The sequence below is a fragment of the Somniosus microcephalus genome, chromosome 26 (assembly GCF_052327205.1).
Source record: "Somniosus microcephalus isolate GS21.2 chromosome 26, FLI_Smic_1.0, whole genome shotgun sequence".
Classification (NCBI taxonomy): domain Eukaryota; kingdom Metazoa; phylum Chordata; class Chondrichthyes; order Squaliformes; family Somniosidae; genus Somniosus; species Somniosus microcephalus.
The window spans coordinates 33,177,863-33,199,871 of NC_141012.1; the positions used below are offsets into that span (position 1 = coordinate 33,177,863).

The 22,009-nt window shown below is 46.3% G+C and overlaps 1 protein-coding gene across 1 annotated transcript in view; it reads right to left on the reverse strand.

The window, feature by feature from the left end:
- LOC147100391 (otoancorin-like) overlaps positions 1-22,009 on the reverse strand; it is a 163,611-nt gene that overhangs the window by 49,380 nt on the left and 92,222 nt on the right. Inside the window, exon 15 of the mRNA XM_085968054.1 lies at positions 10,196-10,334. Within this exon, the coding sequence (XP_085824180.1) occupies positions 10,196-10,334 (139 nt within the window). The remainder of the gene's footprint in view (positions 1-10,195; positions 10,335-22,009) is intronic.

The following is a 22,009-nucleotide window of genomic DNA, read 5'->3' on the forward strand; positions in this document are numbered from 1 at the left end:
TTGCTGGCATCCTCCCTTTTCTGGGACAATCAACAATATGATCTTAAGGCCATGGTGGATTCAGGGTCTGATGGTAACTTCATAGATCTGGGGTTAGCTAAACAGCTCAAGATTCCCCTGACCCATCCTGATCACCCCCTCACTGTTGTTGCCCTGGATGGAAGACCCCTGGGCTCTGGAACCGTTCACCATCATACTGCCCCTCTGTGTTTGGGCGTGGAAGGACAACATTTTGAGACCATCCAATTCTCCCTTATCCACTCTTCCCAGTTTCCATTAATTCTGGGTTACCCTTGGTTGGCCTGCCATAATCCTCGCTTAGATTGGGCCACCGGCTGGCTTACGGAATGGGGCTCCGCCTGCCATACTACCTGTCTTCGCGCCAAGTCTCCTTCCCAGCCCCAGGAGTTCCCATCACGCTCTGAATTGTCCCGAGTGCCACCCGAGTATGAGGATCTAAAAGAGGTCTTCAGTAAGGTTCGAGCCACATCACTTCCCCCTCATAGGCCATATGGCTGTGCCGTTGACCTCCTGCCTGGGACATGCCCACCTAGGGGTAGGATCTTTCCCTTTCTGCTCCTGAGACCGCCGCCATGGAGGAGTACATCCGTGACGCCCTCGCCGCTGGCTTCATCCGTCCGTCCACCTCTCCTGCTGGTGCCGGTTTTTTCTTCGTGAGTAAGAAAGATGGAGGTCTCCGTCCCTGCATCGACTACCGTGGCCTTAACCGGATTACTATAAAGAACCGTTATCCTCTTCCACTCATGTCGACGGCCTTCGAGCTACTTCAGGGAGCCACGGTCTTCACAAAATTGGACCTCCGCAACGCCTACAACCTCATCCGCGTCCGCGAAGGGGACGAGTGGAAGACGGCATTCAACACACCCACTGGGCACTATGAGTACCTGGTTATGCCCTTTGGATTGACCAACGCCCCTGCTGTGTTCCAGGCGCTCATCAACGACGTTCTCCGAGACATGCTGAATCGCTTTGTTTTTGTCTACCTGGATGACATTCTCATTTTCTCCAAAACTCTTCACGATCATGTCCAGCATGTAAGACAAGTCCTGCAACTTTTGTTTAACAACCTCTTGTTTGTCAAGGCGGAGAAGTGTGAATTTCACGTTTCCACAGTTTCATTTCTGGGCTTCATCATCTCCAGCGGCAACATCCAAATGGACCCTGGCAAGACCCAAGCTGTCCGAGATTGGCCACCACCCACCTCTCTCAAACAGGTGCAACGTTTCTTGGGGTTTGCTAACTTCTATCGGAGATTCATCAGAAACTTCGGCACCATTGCTGCCCCTCTTAACGCCCTCACCAGGATCGCCTCTACCCGGTTCAGTTGGTCCGCTGAGGCTGCGCAGGCTTTCGAGGATCTCAAGCGGCGCTTCACGTCTGCTCCTGTCCTCGTTATTCCGGATCCCTCACTCCCCTTCATTGTCGAGGTGGATGCCTCGGATATAGGAGTGGGCGCCGTTTTATCCCAACGGTCTAACGACAACAAACTGCACCCTTGCGCCTTTTTCTCTCGCCGACTCACTCCCGCTGAACGAAACTACGATATTGGGAACAGGGAATTACTGGCAGTTAAGTTGGCACTGGAGGAGTGGAGACATTGGTTAGAGGGTTCTAAACACCCGTTCATTGTCTGGACTGACCATAAGAATCTGGCCTATATCCAGGAGGCCAAACGACTTAACTCTCGTCAAGCTCGCTGGGCACTGTTATTTAATCGTTTTGACTTTGTCCTGTCATATCGTCCAGGTTCCAAGAATCTCAAGCCTGATGCTCTCTCCAGGCAATTTGATCCACCCGAGCGGGAGAGACAACCAGAACCTATTATTTCTACTTCCCGAATTGTAGCACCGGTTTGCTGGGGAATCGCGACGCTGGTCAGAAAGGCGCAACAGAGGGAGGCAGACCCTGGCAACGGCCCACCTGGTCGCCTTTTTGTCCCCAACACGACTCGCTCACAAGTCCTGCAGTGGGGGCATTCGTCGCGACTCACCGGTCATCCAGGCGCATCCAGGACGCTGGAGTTTCTTCGCAGAAGGTTCTGGTGGCCCACCATGGAGAAGGACGTAAAGGCGTTCGTGGCAGCTTGTGCCATTTGTGCACGAAACAAGAACCCTCGATCTCGCCCCCAGGGTTTGCTGCATCCTCTCCCCATTCCCACTTGCCCCTGGTCACACCTCTCGGTGGATTTCATCACAGGCCTTCCACCATCTCAAGGCAACACTGTCATTCTGGTCATCGTAGATCGCTTCTCCAAAGCCTGTCGTTTTCTGCCCTTGCCCAAGCTTCCCTCAGCCCAAGAGACAGCCGAGCTCATGGTCCAGCATGTTTTCAGGTTATTCGGTTTGCCCCTTGACATCGTTTCTGACCGTGGTCCACAATTCGCCTCCCGGTTTTGGAAAGCCTTCTACAAGCTCATTGGAGCTACTGTCAGTCTTTCCTCAGGTTTCCACCCTCAGTCGAACGGTCAAACAGAACGGATCAACCAAGACCTGGAGACGACCCTGAGGTGTCTCGTGTCCGCTAACCCTGCGACCTGGAGTCGTCACATCGTCTGGGCTGAGTACGCGCACAACACGTTGCGCTGCTCCCCCACAGGACTGTCGCCGTTCGAGTGCCAGTTCGGTTTTCAACCTCCACTGTTCCAAGAGCAGGAGCTCGAGGTGGGGGTCCCGTCCGCGGAGAAGTTTGTCCAGCGTTGTCGGCGGACCTGGAGGAGAGCGCGGCTGGCCTTGCAACGAGCTTCTCGACAACGGCAGATCCAGGCCAACAAGCGGCGCAGACCGGCTCCTTCATTCCGTCCTGGTCAGAGGGTTTGGCTTTCTACGCAGGATCTCCCGCTGCGAGTGGAGTCCCGCAAGCTGGCGCCCCGTTTCATCGGCCCCTTCATGGTGTTGAGAAAGGTCAACCCGGTGTCCTACCGTCTCCAGCTACCCTGCTCCATGCGGATTCATCCTACCTTCCATGTCTCCCGGCTTCGGCCAGTGGCCAGCAGTTCCCTGGCGCCCGCCACGAGGCCTCCTCCTGCTCCCCGCATCATCGACGGCCAGCCTGCTTACACGGTCCGTCGCCTGATGGACTCTCGCCGGGTTCGCGGGGGCCTCCAGTTCCTGGTGGACTGGGAGGGATATGGTCCGGAGGAACGCTCTTGGGTCCCGGACCGGGACATCCTGGATCGCGATTTAGTACGGAATTTTTTTCGTCGTCACCATGGACCTTCTGGGGGAACGTCAGGGGCCGTTCCTAGGGGGGGGGCTCCTGTAAGGAATGACCCAGACTCTGCCTCGCCTCGCCACCAGAGGGCTCCATGAACTCTCTTAATTGTGTCCTTCTTTATTCATTATTGTATTCACCTGTGCATTGTTAGATGCCTACTATTTAAGTGGTGTTCACTTTATGTTCTTTGCTCAGTCTTGAGTTGCACTGCCTGGAGATACCGCTTGCTGGTCTGCTTGCCTGTATTCTGTACTGTTGTTATTTTGTTTATGTCAAGTAAAGTCTACCTTTATTTTGCAACCTTACCTCTGCCTCAGTTTGCCTTACTGCAGTTGGGTCCACCGAGTTCCGGTCCTTACAGTTGTTGTTTGGCGTACTGACCTCTACCTAGCGGAAGCTGAACGCCAACTCCCCGACACCTCCTCCTACCTCCACCTGGACCATGACCCCACTACCGAACATCAAACCACCGTTTCCAAGACTGTCACTGACCTCATCTCCTCTGGAGATCTTCCCCCCGCTGCCACCAACCTCATAGTTCCCAACCCCGCACAGCCCGCTTCTACCTCCTTCCCAAGATCCACAAACAGGACTGCCCTGGTAGACCCATCGTTTCAGCCTGTTCTTGCCCCACGGAACTTATCTCTTCCTATCTTGACACTATCTTTTCTCCCCTTGTCCAGTCTCTTCCCACCTACATCCGCGACTCTTCGGACGCCCTCTGCCACTTTAACAGTTTCCAGTTTCCTGGCCCCAACCGCTTCCTTTTCACCATGGACGTACAATCCCTCTACACCTCCATCCCCCACCCGGATGGCCTGAGGGCGCTCCGCTTCTTCCTTGAACAGAGGCCCGACCAGTCCCCACCCACCACTACCCTCCTCCGCCTGGCTGAACTTGTTCTCACATTGAACAACTTCTCCTTTAACTCCACTCATTTCCTCCAAATCAAAGGTGTTGCCATGGGTACCCGCATGGGTCCTAGCTATGCCTGCCTTTTCGTGGGCTATGTGGAACAATCTTTGTTCCAGTCCTACTCGGGCCCCCTCCCTCACCTCTTTTTCCGATACATTGATGACTGTATCGGTGCCGTTTCCTGCTCTCGCCCCGAACTCGACAATTTCATTCACTTTGCCTCCAATTTCCACCCTTCCCTCACCTTCACATGGTCCATCTCTGACTCTTCCCTTCCCTTCCTCGACTTCTCCATCTCTGGGGATAGGTTATCGACCAATATTCACTACAAGCCCACTGACTCCCACAGCTACCTGGACTACACTTCCTCCCACCCCGCTTCCTGTAAGGACTCTATTCCATTCTCCCAGTTTCTCCGTCTCCGCCGTATCTGCTCCGACGATGCCACCTTCCACACCAGTGCTTCAGACATGTCTTCCTTTTTCCGCAACCGAGGATTCCCCTCTACCGTGGTTGACACTGCCCTCGACCGTGTCAGTTCTATCTCCCGCACTTCTGCCCTCACCCCTGCCCCTCCCTCCCGGAACCACGATAGGGTTCCCCTTGTCCTCACCTTTCACCCCACCAGCCTCCACATTCAACGGATCATCCTCCGGCATTTCCGCTACCTCCAAAGTGATCCCACCACCAAACGTATCTTCCCCTCCCCTCCCCTTTCAGCATTCCGCAGGGACCGCTCCCTCCGAGACACCCTAGTCCACTCCTCTATCACCCCAAACAGCCCTTCCCCTTCACCTGGCACCTTCCCGTGCAAGCGGAGGAGGTGTAACACCTGCCCCTATACCTCCCCCCTTCCCACTGTCCAGGGCCCCAAACACCCCTTCCAGGTGAAACAGCGATTTACTTGTACTTCTCGCAATCTAGTATACTGTAGTCGCTGCTCACGATGCGGTCTCCTCTACATTGGGGAGACCAAACGCAGATTGGGTGACCGCTTTGCGGAACACCTCCATTCAGTCCGTAAGGGTGACCCCGAGCTTCCGGTCGCCTGTCATTTTTATTCACCGCTCCATTCCCACTCGGACCTCACCGTCCTTGGCCTCTTGTATTGTTCCACGGAAGCTCAACGTAAACTCGAGGAACAGCACCTCATCTTCCGATTAGGCACTCTGCAGCCTTCCGGACTCAATATCGAGTTCAACAATTTCAGATCATAAGCTCGGCCCCCATTTCATTTTTTCTTGTAAATTTTCCACTCCTTTCCCCCCCCCCCCTTTCCTTTTGTTTCTCTCCCACACCTGGCAGCTATCTTTTGCCCTGCCAGTACACTTTACACCTAATCTCAGCCTATTACCATCTCGTCTAGCTTCTAATCTCTTTTACTTCTTTTGTTTCTTTTATTCTTTTGTCCGATCACAGCCCTGCCTTCGATCCAGTTTCTTTTCATTCCAGTTTTGAAGAAGGGTTCGACCCGAAACGTCAACTCAAATTTCTCTCCACGGATGTTGCCTGACCTGCTGAGTTTTTCCAGCATTTTCTGTTGTTGTTTTGGATTTCCAACATCTGCAGTATTTTGCTATCGTACATATACTGAAGTATTGATTCTGTAAGTCTTCTCCCCACCCCGCCATACTTTTCTCCTTTGTTTGTTTCTTTGAATTTCTTTTTACTTAAGTCATCTTGTTGAGATGCCAGTGACGAATATAAAATGAAACCATTTTGTGTTTTTGGGTGTGCAATCCAATTTGAGTATAACCACCTTGTCCTTGGATCTATTTTAGGCAATTAGAATAAAACCACTCTTAATAATGTTGCCCTGAGCGAAAGCGAATACGGCCAGGAGGTAGGCACAGAAATGTCTGTAATCCACATTCCTTCATGCCAATGAAGCACCATGCCAAGTCAAAGTGTTACACGTCGGTCAAACTGTGCAAAGAACAATGAAGAGGAGCGAGCAGGTGGACTACATGTAAACTCGGTCTTCTCGGATTTTTGACTTTATCGCCTGGGCATTAAACATTTCCTGGGTGAACCAAGGAGAAGAAAATCGTGCGGGAAGGTTCACAGACCACTAACGATACCTGCCTGATTTTCACTCTATTTTAATCAGTGGAAGGAAAATTGGACATTTTCAGAAATGTCCTCATTTTCAGCATGCAATCCTCCCCGCCAGATTTTCCTCTCTGCGGTCTGTCCAGGAGATACTTAATGCCCAGGCAGGTGGTAAAGACGAATATCTCCCCCATAGTCTGTCATGCACTCCACTGACCTTAATCTGGCTGAACATTGATTGACTGCCACCTTATGGTTGCAAGTCAGATCATGCCAGAGTGGACGATAATGAAATGCAAAAACTGACAGACTTTTTAATAGAATGTTTACTGCAGAGGATAATTTGTACAATCCAGAAGTCAGTGAATCCTAAATTGGAAACTGAAGCATCTCCAGATGGACACTTACTTACTCATTCAGTTGGCAGATGTTATTTACCAGACAAACTATGCATCTGTCATTGGCAATTCAGAATTGAAGCTTTGGGCTACACTTTAAACATGGCACTAAATTATAGTTCTAACATGCAATGACATTACTGAAATCAAAAACTAGTAAGACACTTCAGCTAATAAAACTTTTTAAAAGCTTTCGGTTTGGTTGTAAGATCTTGCTGCATTCAAGCAGAAGTACCATGACTGCAATTTTTAAACCGCTTCAGACCTCAACAACTGTCTCGAGGAGATGCACAAAACCAGGGAGACTGAGAGAAAAAGAACCATGGTCCTTCTATGGGACTGATGCTGTCTAAATGACAGCTCTGATGAGATGGCACATTTTGATTTCTCAAACCTCCTGACTAGAGGCTTATCTCTGTGCAGTGCAGTGGTGCATGTGTGTGGAGGTCATGACCATGATTTGGACTAAAATCAGAAGCTAGCGGCCCAGTACGCCATTCCAGTTCTTGCCTCATATAGGCCTTATAGTACTGCCTCTTCAAATCCGGTTATTTCTCTGGCTACGGTGCTCTCCCAAGATTAACAATAGACTAAAGAATGCCTTCAGAACATGGTTCAGTCCTTTGCCTACCTACTTCTCATCGTGTTTCCCTATCTGACAGCTAGGGCATGTTTTTTTTCTGAGGTCGACTGGAGTGGAGGGATTAGAACTGGATGACTTATGGGCTATCAAGCACAAGGCAAAAGTGTACTTGATGGAGCTACCATCATACCAAGAAGCAATACTTGAAGCAGTAATTTTTCTACAGACTCTGGCAGTGGTCCCTGATGTGCTTCACTCCATTGTGTGCCATTTTCTTATTCAAACATAGAAACATAGAAGATAGGAGCAGAAGTAGGCGATTCGGCCCCTCGAGCCTGTTCCACCATTTAATGAGATCATGGCTGATCATCCAAATTCAGTACCCTGTCCCTGCTTTCTCCCCATATCCCTTGATCCCTTTAGCCTTAAGAAATATATCTAACTCCTTCTTGAATGTATTTAATAAGTTGGCCTCAACTGCCTTCTGTGGTAGAGAATTCCACAGGTTCACCACTCTCTGGGTGAAGAAATTCCTCCTCATCTCAGTCCTAAATGGCTTACCCCTTATCCTTAGACTGTGACCCCTGGTTCTGGACTCCCCCGCCATCGGGAACATCCTTCCTGCATCTAGTCTGTCTAGTCCTGTTAGAATTGTATAAGTTTCAATGAGATCCCCTCTCATTCTTCTAAACTCAAGTGAATATAAGCCTAATCGACCCAATCTCTCTTTATACGTCATTCCTGCCATCCCAGGTATCAGTCTGGTGAATCTTCGCTGCACTCCCTCCATGGCAAGGACATCCTTCCTCAGATAAGGCGACCAAAACTGCACACAACATTCAAGGTGTGGCCTCACCAAGGCCCTGTACAACTGCAGCAAGATATCCTTGCTCCTATACTCGAATCTTCTCGCTATGAAGGCCAACAAACCATTTGCCTTCTTAACCGCCTGCTACACCTGCATGCTTACCTTCAGCAACTGGTGCACAAGGACACCCAGGTCTCGTTGCACTTCCCCTTTTCCAATCTATTGCCATTCAGATAATAATCTGTCTTCCTGTTTTTGCCACCAAAGTGGATAACCTCGCATTTATCCACATTATACTGCATCTGCCATGCATCTGCCCAATCACCCAACCTGTCCAAATCATACTGGAGTTTCTCTGCATCCTCCTCACAGCACACACGCACACACGCACACATGCACACCCAGCTCTGTGTCATCTGCAAACTTGGAGATATTACATCTAGTTCCCTCGTCTAGATCATTAATATATATTGTGAATATCTGGGGTCCTAGCGCGGATCCCTGCGGTACCCCACTAGTCACTGCCTGCCACTCGGAAAAAGACTCGTTTATTCCAACTCTTTGCTTCCTGTCTGCCAACCAGTTCTCTATCCAAGTCAGTACTTTACCTCCAATCCCATGTGCTTTAACTTTGCACGCCAATTTCTTATGCGGGACCTTATCGAAAGCCTTCTGAGAGTCCAAATACACCACATCCACTGGTTCTCCCTTATCTATTCTACCAGTTACATCCTCAAAAAATTCCAGTAGATTAGTCAACCACGATTTACCTTTTGTAAATCCATGTTGACTTTGTCCGATCCTGTCACTGTTTTCCAAGTGCTCTGCTATTACATCTTTAATAATGGACTCTAGCATTTTCCCCACTACCGATGTCAGGCTTACCAGTCTATAATTCCCTGTTTTCACTCTACCACCTATTTTAAATAGTGGGGTTACATTAGGTACCCTCCAATCCATGGGAACTATTCCAGAGCCTATAGAATTTTGGAAGATGACCAGCAATGCATCTACTATTTCTAGGGCCACTTTCTTAAGTACCCTAGGATGTAGATTATCAGGCCCTGGGGATTTATCAGCCTTCAATGCCATCAATTTCCCTAACACCATTTCCCTATAAATACTGATTTCATTCAATTCCTCCCTCTCATTAGACCCTATGTTCCCCAACATCTCTGGAAGGTTATTTGTGTCCTCCTTTGTGAAGACAGAACCAAAGTATGTATTTAATTGGTCTGCCATTTCTTTGTTGTCCATTATAAATTCCCCTGATTCTGACTGCAAGGGACCTACGCTTGACTTCACCAATCTTTTTCTCTTCACATATCTATAGAAGCTTTTACAGTCAGTTTTTATGTTCCCAGCAAGCTTACTCTCATATTCTATTTTCCCCCTCTTAATTAATCCCTTTGTCCTCCTTTGCTGAATCCTAAACTGCTCCCAATCCTCAGGTTTGCTGCTAAACACTATTAGAATCTACTTTTCCGTAACTACTTGCTCCATTCATTTATTTTACATCTATTGAATAAAACTTCTTCCATAAACCTGTAGATACCATACTCTTTACGTTTTGTTAGTGGCCATAATTTATACCCTGGAACTGTGGAGAATAGTGGGAGAGGTTGGGGTTGGCAGTTTCTGCAAGGAGAGGTTGGAAGCTGGGATGGGAGGCATTCAATCTGGGGTCCAGCTGAGAGGGGCAGGAGTGGATGCCAGAGAAGGATGGACGGATGCTAGGGCTGAGAAATTTTAAAGCATATATATTCTTGAAAAAATAACGTATTGAAGCAACTGCAAAAAATGTATTGCACTTAATAAGTTACACTTTTTATGTGAATTTGACCAAGTACTTAAAAATCCAAAAGGTTGGGGTGATGGTGGGGTGGGGTTGCGGTGGGAGGTTGCTGGTGTCAAGGATTGTAGAGAGAGGTTAAAGGTTGTGAGCAGATTCAACTGCTGCATTTGCGGGGCCAAAGGTACACAAAAGAGATGGAGTGAGTACCCTTCTCAACAAATGTTACTTGATCCACTAACTAAAATTAAAACTGAGAGTGACGCATGTGATGTAGATTCCTAGGCAACACTCGGATGGAATCCCAAGATTGCTGCTTGGGAGAGCACCACACCAATTACGTGACTTACTATTATTTTAATAGTATTTGCAGCACACTAAAATTTGGATCTCATAACTTCTACAAAACTTACCAGGCAATCTGTGGCATAATCGAGGAGTTGTTTACGTCTGGGTGAACTTCGGGGCAGCATAGTAATATTGACCTGGCTTATTAGCTCAACCATGTTGGAGCACAAAGATCTTGGAATAAGCTTCAATTCCTTAATACTCCTGAAACATACAAGTCATAAATGTGACAACAACAATCACGAGTATTTATATAGTGCCATTAAAGCAGGAAAAAGATGCGTAAGGAAATAACGGACACCAAGTCAAAGAAGGAGATATTAGGTCTAAAAAGCTTGGTCAAAGAGGTGGCTCTGAAAGAAGGAGAGGGAGGTAGAGAGGTGGAAGGGTTTAGTGACAGAATTCTAGAGCATGGGGCCTAGGTGGCTGAAGGCACGGCCGGCAATGGTGGGGCGAAGGCAAGGGGGAGATGTACAAGTGGCCAGAGTCAGAGGAATGGAGAGTTCTTGGAGGGGGGCAGGGGGCCCTTTTTGTAGGGTTGGTGGAGTTTACAAACATAAGGATATCTATACACAAAGACAGTAGTCAGACACAACTGACAAGTCACAAGTTTAAATCTAAATAATCATTTTTCAAGGCCAGAGAGGTTGTTCAGCAGTAATTATGACTTACTGCGCTGTTAAAAACTCAGATACACCTCATTGAACATGGCTTAACATTTTCAATGGTTTTTACAGCAAGAATAGTGCATAAAAGGTTGAAGTTCACGTCAAATCACTGATTCGGTCTTGATTGCAACTGTGAAGACTGCAACAGCGCACCCTGTGGAGGAGTAGAGTACTACTGCCAGCAACTTCCGGATTTCCGCGTTTAACTGCGCATGGGTGGACACCAGAAGTTGCTGTCAGTCTTACAAAGTAATGAGGCGGGCGCTGACAGTTTCGCCGTCATTACAACTGCAAATTCCGGGCGAATAAGTTTTTAAAAAATCAGAAGTATCTGCTAACAGGAAAAAATCTTTTTGTACTCTCTGAAACAGAAACTGGGAAGAGCTGGCTGTCTCAGTGACATCATCACCTTGCAAAAAAAAGTTACATTCTGACTCCAGAATCACTATAGTAAATATAATGCTGTTTAGTGAGTACCAATTAATTTGAGAAGACATGTTGATACAGTTATTGGAGCTACCTATTAAGCCATATTTATTCAATCTTGAATATTTGCATTAATAAATGGGAAGGAAACCACGATACACCCGCATGTTTACTGGAGAGTTCCATCCAGACAAAAGATAAGACTGGAAAATGACAAATTTCAATTAAGTGAGTAAAATTTGAAGAAGTAATGATAGCAGAGGTATTATCACACATTGAAAGACCTTTGGGGGCTGACAGAGATGATTGACAGAGAGCAGGATGCAGGCACTGTAAGATGCCAGCAGTAGAAATCAATCCGAAAAGTGTTATCCATCAGTTTCGGTGTCTAATGAGAAAGTGCCTGAAATTCTGCCTCTGGTAAATGTGATTATTATGAATTTGTGGCAGAGAAGGTAGAAAACAGCCTGAATACAACATATATTAACAAAAAAAAGTAGGATTGGGAGAAAATCTGGGGATGAATGATATTGGCAGGACACACTTCACAAAGGAGCTATTAGTTACAAAGTGCAATTCTGCTTATCTTTCAAGCTATAATTTAGAATGAAGTGAGAGGTTCCCAAACCTCAAAATTAAACATTATGAGCGAGAAGTTCGGGAGTGGGATTGGAGAGAGATTGGGGGCCAAGGAGCCTGGAGGTCGGGGGTCAGTAGGAGCACTCCATCTGCAGGGCTGGTTCCCTGGCGTGCAGCCTGCAATGGCGCTGGCTGAATCAGGGCAAACCAATCTTGCAGCGGGGACCTCAAGCATGTGTTTGGCCACTTATTTCCATATGCAGCGGGCCTAATGTCTGCTTCAGGTGTGGGTAAAGGACACCTCTTGTTTGTCCTTACCCAATATAGCAGGTGGTACACTTCGGGTTGGAGGTGCGCACGTGCTTCCTGCCCACCATTTTGGAGACATAGGAGGCCACCGAGCATCTGAAAAACGGGTGCTACGCAGCTCAATTTCTCTGCCTATTTGTTTATTCTTTCAATTACATTTTTTTTTCATTTTCAGCATCCACTATCAACATCATATAAGCATGGATCATATGCACAGTGAAGTCCTACCTATATTGTCCCAACAATGAAGCTTAACACCAGAAGAGCACCCCATATTTAGCACTACATATACTCACAAGCACCATCCTGTGGTCTTTCTGTATAAGATTGCCAATTAATATAAAATGGTAACTAACTTTGCATTTTGGACTTGCATTTACACTTGACATTTCCCAATTTTAAGTAACATCCTATAGCCAGTAGATGGAGGGAATTTTCATTTCATCAGCCTAAGCTTCGATCCCAGGTTTTGGACGTGAAAGGCAAGTGTTCTGTCCCACTGCACCAGTTCGTCCATGAACCCCTTACAATATCCCACATAGTGCAGTTATACTGCATTTTGCATCGTTATGGAGTGATTACTGCAGTACAACTGCAACCAAACTGGCATAACATAGGCATTTTGCATCAAGTGTGAGACCATATTGAGGGGGTCGCCTCACATTGCTTCAGCTTTATTCTCTGTCCGCCCCCAAAGGTCTTTCAATGTGTGATAATACCTCTGCTATCATTACTTCTTCAAATTTTACTCACTTAATTGAAATTTGTCATTTTCCAGTCTTATCTTTTGTCTGGTTGGAACTCTTCAGTAAACATGCTGGTGTATCTTGGTTTCCTTCACATTTATTAATCAACAACCAGTGCACAGCTAGCTTTTTATAATGTAATTTTAAAACAAGCTCAAAGACTTACTCTTTTCCAAGATTATAATTTCAACAGGTGTTGAATGGCAGTCATGAGAGGACTACATGTACATGGGCACCAAGCTCTGCCTCCTTCTGACTAGTGCATGGGGCAGTGTAACTCAGTGCTTCCCACTCGCACTGCTCAAAAGCAGATACCAACAGTACACCGGTAACATTCATTTTCATCTTATAGAATTCAACAATAGAACTGGACAAAGAGTTATTGCTAGTGATATGTGATAAGGAATGGAGGCTATTTGAAAAGTGGTAAACAACACTCAGTACTTGAAAACGTCAAACCTCTCCTGCCAAAAATCTGAAATGTCTTATGCATAAGACATCTGCACATTATAGAGCCACTGTTTCTGACAGCGTTTTTGGCTCATGTCTCATAGGAAATTTGCCTTAGGACCTCTGAAATGAATCAGTATTTGCCTTGAGAATTAGAATACATCAATCTAATGTAATATACCACTGAAGCATGGTATAGTGTATTGTTCAATTATTGTTGAACTGAAGCATCTCCATCATTCAAAACTTTGTTCAATAGCAATAAAGATGTTTCAATTTTAACCTTGAATTTGTACTTGTGCTAGGATGCGCGGCATGTCATTAATTTTTTTTTCTGTAGCAATAATCTTCAACCAACAAGAAAAACTGGAATCAGTTAATAAAAGAATGCAATAGCATATCATTCAATAGTGCCTGCTCATCACTCAGTAACAGATAACAGTACAGAATTTCAATGATGTTGGTGTAAAAGAATGCAGGTAGCAGGCTGCTCCATGTAAAATCCAGCAAGTAAAGTTTGCGTAGGTCTTTTCCCATTCCTTTTTCCAAAAGCACGGGACCATTTCAAAGACATGTTGGCTGCACTCTGAGGCCTTGAAATGAGGCTATGGGATAATGGCATTGGAAAACTTACCTTGTCCTGGCCAATATTTATCCCTCAACCAACATAACAAAACCAGATTATCTGGTCAGAATCACATTGCTGTTTGTGGGAGCTTGCTGTGCGCAAATTGGCTGCCACGTTTCCCACATTACAACAGTGACTACACTTCAAAAATACTTCATTGGGTGTAAAGTGTTTTGAGACATCTGGTGGTCATGAAAATGCTATATAAATGCAAGTCTTTCTTTCTCTCTTTCTTTCTCTCTTTCTTTCTTTCTTTCTTTCTTTGTTTTGTGTGAGAAAAGTAAAGTTTTCATCCAACAGCAAATAGAGAAAGTTTCTTAATTTTATGTTGTGCTCTTTTGTGTTAAACTTGAAAGTAGAAACAGGAGTCAAGCTATGTACAGGAAACTGGATCTTATTGATTGTGTGAGCCCCGGCCGATATGGAGGTGAAATTTTCTAGGGCGGTGGCGCAACGCGGACGATAGAAAATCGGCAGCTCGTTGCCATAACAGAAAATAAAATTGGGTTAATGCCTTGGCTAAAATAGCAGAGAGAGAGGGATTTCAGAAGAAAGCAGTAAATGTTCCAACATTTTTATTCCACTGTGTCAATTCAAAGAATATATGAGAACAACCATATGGTTATGATATAAAATTCAACTGAAAAGAGCTGAAACAGAGATTGGGGATCCGAGGTTCTGTCCTTGATTTGTGCTCTGTTAACTGATCTCAGCCTTAACACCCTTGTTTTGATGTGGGAAAAGTTTGGCAAAATTCCTATTTCTGACTACTAATAGTGACCCCTGCTGGAAGTCCACATGTTTACAAGCTCAGGTTTTTATGAATAATAGGAAAATAGGAACAGGAGTAGGCCATTTAGTCACTCAAGCCTGTTAGTCATAGAGTCATAGAGTTATACAGCACGGATAGAGGCCCTTCGGCCCATCGTGTCCGCGCCGGCCATCAAGCCCTGTCTAATCTAATCCCATATTCCAGCATTTGGTCCGTAGCCTTGTATGCTATGGCATTTCAAGTGCTCATCCAAATGCTTCTTGAATGTTGTGAGGGTTCCAGCCTCCACAACCCTTTCAGGCAGTGAGTTCCACCCTCTGGGTGAAAAAGTTCTTTCTCAAATCCCCTCTAAACCTCCCGCCCTTTACCTTGAATCTATGCCCCCTAGTTATTGACCCTTCTACGAAGGGAAAAAGCTCCTTAGTATCCATCCTATCTATGCCCCTCATAATTTTGTACACCTCAATCATGTCCCCCCTCAGCCTCCTCTGCTCCAAGGAAAACAAACCCAATCTGCCCAGTCTCTCTTCATAGCTGAAGCGCTCCAGCCCTGGTAACATCCTGGTGAATCTCCTCTGCACCCTCTCCAAAGCTATCACATCCTTCCTGTAGTGTGGCGACCAGAACTGCACACAGTATTCCAGCTGTGGCCTAACCAGTGTTTTATACAGCTCCATCATAACCTCCTTGCTCTTATATTCTATGCCTCGGTTAATGAAGGCAAGTATCCCATATGCCTTTTTTACCACCTTATCCAGCTGTTCCGCCGCCTTCAGGGATCTGTGTACTTGCACACCCAGATCCCTCTGACCCTCCGTCTTGCCTAGGGTCTTACCATTCATTGTGTATTCCCTTGCCTTGTTAGTCCCCGCAAAGTGCATCACCTCGCACTTTTCCGGGTTAAATTCCATTTGCCACTGTTCCGCCCATCTGACCAACCCATCTATATCGTCCTGCAGACTGAGACTACCCTCCTCGCTATTTACCACCCTACCAATTTTTGTATCATCTGCGAACTTACTGATCATACCTTTTACATTCATATCCAAGTCATTAATGTAGACCACAAACAGCAAGGGACCCAGCACCGATCCCTGTGGTACCCCACTGGCCACAGGCTTCCAGTCACAAAAACAACCTTCGACCATCACCCTCTGCCTTCTGCCACTAAGCCAGTTTTGTATCCAATGTGCCAAGGCACCCTGGATTCCATGGGCTCTTACCTTCTTGACCAGTCTCCTGTGCGGAACTTTATCGAAGGCCTTACTGAAATCCATGTATACCACACCCACTACGTTACCCTCATCCACACACCTAGTCACCCCCTCAAAAAATTCAATCAAATTTGTCAGACATGATCTTCCCTTGACAAAGCCATGTTGACTATCCCTGATTAATCCTTGCCTCTCCAAGTGGAGGCTAATTTTGTCCCTCAGAATTTTTTCCAATAATTTTCCTACCACTGATGTTAGGCTCACTGGCCTGTAGTTCCTTGGTTTTTCCCTACTCCCCTTCTTGAATAATGGTACTACATTAGCGGTTCTCCAGTCCTCTGGCACATCCCCTGTGGCCAGAGAGCTTCTGAATATATGTGTTAGAGCCCCCGCAATCTCTTCCTTTGCCTCACACAGCAGCCTGGGATACATTTCGTCCGGGCCTGGGGATTTATCCATTTTTAGGCCTGCTAAAACCGCCAATACCTCCTCCCTCTCGATGTTAATATGTTCGAAAATATCACAGTGCCCCCGCCCTATTTCCATGTCTACATCATCCCTCTCCATAGTGAAAACAGATGCAAAAAATTCATTTAGAACCCCTCCTACATCTTCCGGCTCCACACACAGATTGCCACTTTTGTCCCTAATGGGCCCTATTTTTTCCCTAGTTATCCTCTTACCCTTAATATACTTATAAAACATCTTAGGATTTTCCTTTATTTTGCTCGCCAGTGTTATTTCATGGCCCCTCCTTGATCTCCTAATTTCTTTTTTAAGTATCCCCCTGCACTTTTTGTACTCCTCTAGGGCTTCCTCCGTCTTTAGCCTTTTGTATCTGCCAAAAGCCCTCCTTTTTTTTCTAATCCATTCTCGTATATCCCCTGACATCCAAGGTTCCCTGTGGTTTTTGGAACCACCCTTGACCTTTACGGGAACATATTGCCATTGTATGATCTCAATCTCCCTTCTGAAAGCCTCCCATTGCTCCGATGCGGATTTTCCTACAAGTAGCTGATCCCAGTCCATTTTGGCCAGATCCTGCCTTATCCTATTAAAATCGGCCTTCCCCCAATTTAGAACCTTTATTTCCGGCCCATCCCTGTCCTTTTCCATGACCACCTTAAATCTCACCATATTATGGTCACTGTCACCAAAGTGCTCACCTACTAGCACTTCTTCCACTTGGCCGGCCACATTCCCTAGAATTAGGTCCAGTACTGCCCCCTCTCTTGTAGGACCTTCTACATGCTGGCTCAAAAAGCTCTCCTGGATGCACTTTAAGAATTCTACACCGTCTGTGCCTTTCACACTCTGACTATCCCAGTTAATATTGGGGAAGTTGAAATCCCCCATTATTATTACCCTATTATTTGCACATTTCTCTGAGATTTGCCTACATATCTGTTCCTCTATCTCCCCCTGACTGTTTGGAGGCCTATAGTACACTCCCAGCAAAGTGCTTGCCCCCTTTTTGTTTTTAAGCTCCACCCATATGGCCTCATTAGAGGAACCTGCTAATATGTCATCCCTCCTTACTGCAGTAATTGACTCCTTAATTAATATTGCGACACCCCCTCCTCTTATACCTCCCCCTCTGTCTCGCCTGAAGATTCTGTACCCCGGAATATTGAGCTGCCAGTCTTGCCCCTCCCTCAACCATGTCTCCGTGATAGCAACAATATCATACTCCCATGTGTTTATCAACACCTTCAGTTCATCCACCTTATTTGCAAGACTCCTTGCATTAAAATAGATGCCATCCAGCCTTGCCCTTGTATATTTGCCCTGTCTACCAAGCTGACTTGCTTTTTTCTCTATAATTGGCAGCACATCACCCCCTATTTCAGCTCCCCTCTGTATCCCATCCCCCTGCCAAGTTAGTTTAAAGCCCCCCCAACAGTGCAAGCAAACCTCCCCGCAAGGATATTTGTCCCGCTCTGGTTCAGGTGCAACCCGTCCGACTTGTACAAGTCCCACCTTTCCCAGAAGCAGGCCCAGTGATCCAGGAAACTAAAACCCTCCCTCCTGCACCAACTCTTTAGCCACGCATTCATCTGTTCTATCCTCCTATTCCTATACTCACTAGCACGTGGCACTGGGAGTAATCCAGAGATTACAACCTTTGAGGTCCTGTTTTTTAATCTGCTACCTAGCTCCCTAAATTCTTGATGCAGGACCTCATCCCCCTTCCTACCTATGTCGTTGGTCCCAATGTGGACCACGACCTCTGCCTGCTCCCCCTCCCCCTTAAGAATGCCCTGTAGCCGCTCAGTGACATCCATGACCCTGGCCCAAGGGAGGCAACAAACCATCCTGGAGTCACGTTTGCGGCCACAGAAACGCCTATCTGTTCCCCTTATGATAGAATCCCCTACCACTATTGCTCTCCCACTCTTTTTCCTCCCTTTCTGAGCAGCAGAAGCGTCCCTGGTGCCAGGAAGCTGGCTGCTGCTGCCTTCCCCTGGTGAGTCATCCCCCTCAACAGTATCCAACTTGGTATACCTGTTTGAAAGGGGGATGTCCGCAGGGGGCCCCTGCACTTCCTGCCTGCCTCTGTTGCTCCGCCTGATGGTCACCCAAGTTCTTTCTGCCTGTGCAGCCCTACCCTGCGGCGTGAACAACTCGCTAAACGTGCTATCCACGACCCTCTCAGCATCACGCATGCTCCAAAACTCATCCACCCGCAGCTCGAGCGCCGCAATGCGGTCTACAAGTAGCTGCAGCTGGATGCATTTACCGCACACACGGTCGCCAGGGACACTGGCAGCGTCCCTGACTTCCCACATGGAGCAAGAGGAGCAGAACACGGGGCTGAGCTCTCCTGCCATGACTTACTCCTTTAATTAATTAAAAAATTTATTCAATACCCCAGTTACAGGTATACTCTAGGGCGCTTTATTTACCAACTGTCCCCACTACAACACAGAGACCCTAGAAATTTAACACCACAGAATTCAAGCTTGTATTGAAAAGAGAGAAATACTCACCAACCAATCACTTACCGCCATTCAATGAGATCATGGCTGATCTGCGGCCTAACTCCATATACCCGCCTTTGCCCCATATCCCTTAATACCGTTGGTTAACAGAAATCTATCAATATCAGATTTAAAATTAACAATTAACAATTGACCCAGCATCAAATGTCATTTGCGGAAGAGAGTTCCAAACTTCTACCACCCTCTGCGCATCGAAGTGTTTCCTAACTTCACTCCTGAAAGGTCTGGCTCTAATTTTTCAGTTATATCCCCTAGTCCTAGATTCCCCAACCAGCAGAAATAGTCTCTCTCTATCTACCCTATCAGTCCCCCTTAATATCTTGAAAACTATGATCAGATCAACCCTTAAACTTCTAAATTCCAGGGGATACAACCCTAGTTTGTTTAATCTCTCCTCACAATTTAACCCTTCAGTTTGTTTAAACTCTCCTCATAATTTAACCCTTCAGGTCTCATTCTAGTAAATCTACGCTGCACCCCCTCCAAGGCCAATATATCCTTCCTAAGGTGTGGTGCCCAGAACTGCTCACAGTACTCCAGGTGTGGTCTAACCAGGGCTTTGTATAGCTGTAGCATGGCTTCTACCTCTTGTATTCTAGTCCTCTAGATATAAAGGCCAGCATTCCATTAGCTTTTCTCCATTTAGAAAGTACTTTTTAGGTCCAAAGTGGTTGACCTCACATTTGCCTACATTGAGATCCATTTGCAACAGTTTTGCCCATTCACTCAATCTATTCATATCTCTTTGTAATTCTATGCATCCATCTACACTGCCTACAATGCCGCACATCTTTGTGTCATTGGCAAGCTTGGATATGCGGCTCACTATCCCGTTATCTAAGTCGTTAATAAATACAGTAAATAATTGAGGCCCCAACACAGATCCCTGTGAGATGCCACTAATCACAACCTGCCAATTAGAGTACCTGCCCATTATCCCTACTCTCTGTCTCCTGCTGCTCAGCCAATCTCCTAACCAGGTCATTTAATTTTCTCTCCATTCCATGAGATTCAACTTTAGCTAACAGTCTCTTATGAGGGAATTTATCAAATGCCTTCTGGATGTCTACATAAATAACATCCATAGACATTCCCCTCTCCACAACTTTGGTCACCTCTTCAAAAAATTCAATCATGTTCGTCAAGCATGACCTACCCTTTACAAATCCACGCTGGCTCCCTCTGATCAGCTGAAAATTTTAAAGGTGTTCGGTCACTCCATCCTTAATTATAGACTCTAGTAATTTCCCGACAACAGATTTGAGGCTAACTGGTCTACAATTGCTTGGTTCCCCTCTCTCATCTTTCTTAAATAGCGGAGTGACGTGCAATTTTCCAATCTAAAGGAACGGTTCTTGAATCAAGGGAACTTTGGAAGATCATAGTTAGAGCATCTGCAATGTTCTCACCTACTTCCTTTAAAACCCTGGGATGAAAACAATCTGGTCCTGGGAATTTGTCACACTTCAGTGGCATTATTTTCTTCATTAGTGTTAATTTGCTTACATTAATTTTGGTGAGTCCCCGTCCCTGATTCAATATTAGTTTCCTTGGGATGTTCGGCACACTATCCTCTTCCTCTATTGTAAATACTGACGCAAAGTAATTATTTAACATGTCCGCCATTTTCATACTTTCATTCAAAATTTCCCCATTATCAGTTTTTATGGAGCCCACGTTGCTTAATCACCCTCTTATTCCTAATATAATTGTAAAAGATTTTTGTGTTTATTTTGAATCCCTTGCAAGTTTCTTTTTGTACTTCCTTTTAGTAGCTCTTACTATGGGGGCGATTTTGTCAATGGGTGGGCATTGGAGGCGGGATTGCTGCTTGTTGGGTTTTAGTCCCGCCTCCATCGACTTGTGGCCAACCCACGCTATTTTTCCTTGGTTGACCTTGGGCTTAGCAGACCAATTAAGGGGAAGCTGGTTACAGAGAACATCAGCGTATGACGTTTCATCGGTCAAAGATTTTTGACAGATGAATTGTCATCGTTTGACAGCTCTCTGTGTGAAGATGTCAGACACTGACATTCTCTGTTGTTTGATGAGATTTTGTATTCAAGACTCATTAAACCTCTTTCCTGAGCAGAAATTAGATGGTTGTTGCATCGGAGAATGCAGCAGCCATTCTGTCATCTCTACCGGTGAGATGCGAGAGTCTCCGCATCCCCAACTGTTGAAGCCTGCAGGAAGAAACAAAGTTAAGTAAACATTTTCTATCACTTTTCACTCATTTCACACACTTATATCTCCACACTTGCACCCATCACTTACCTCCACAGTGCAGTTTTGGACCCCTCCAACCCCCACAGACCCACTGCTCGCCTCGGTGACCCTGGCGGGGTTTCCCGACGTCGGGAATCCCACGCCTCTGCTGGAAAAATGGGGATAATCCTCTTAACTGCCTGTTAGCTACCTGTTAACAGGCAGTTAAGTGGCTGTAATCTCCTTCCCACCTCCAGGAGACGGGACCCGGCGCGGGTCGGGTACCCGCCTCCTGGGGAGATGGTACTGATGGGTAACCACCCCCAGATTCTGCCATTTTCCCGGCAGTCCCGCCTCCAAACCCGCCTCCCCAGGGCTGGCAAGATCGCGCCCTCTCTGTTTTGTCACCCTTTGCTGTTCTTTGTACCTCTCCCATTCACCAGGACCTGTGCTTTTTTTTTGCATTCTTGTATGCTTTTTCTTTTAATTTTAAGTGGCCACTTGCTGGGGAATGCTTGGAATCATACCCCACTGTCGCATTGCAGGATTTTTGATCAGTGTTTCATTCACAGAAATGATTCGGGAATGAATTATGTGGAGGTTAAAGACAAAGTGAACTGGCACAGGTTTAAAAAAACTCAAAGGCTGCATGCATTGAAGATGTGAGTTAAAGCTAGACAAACCAGTTTGTGGAATGCTGGGCTCACTCTTCTTATTGCACTGGTGGAGGGCAATCGCCATCACCAATTCAGAGGTAGGCTTGAGCCCCCTTCTTAGAGGGCACAACCAATGAAAACTGTAACTTAACCAAAATTAAAAGGAAACTTAACAAGTTAAATCAAAATTCTATTCCCCGGGGTGTTGATGCACTCCAGTC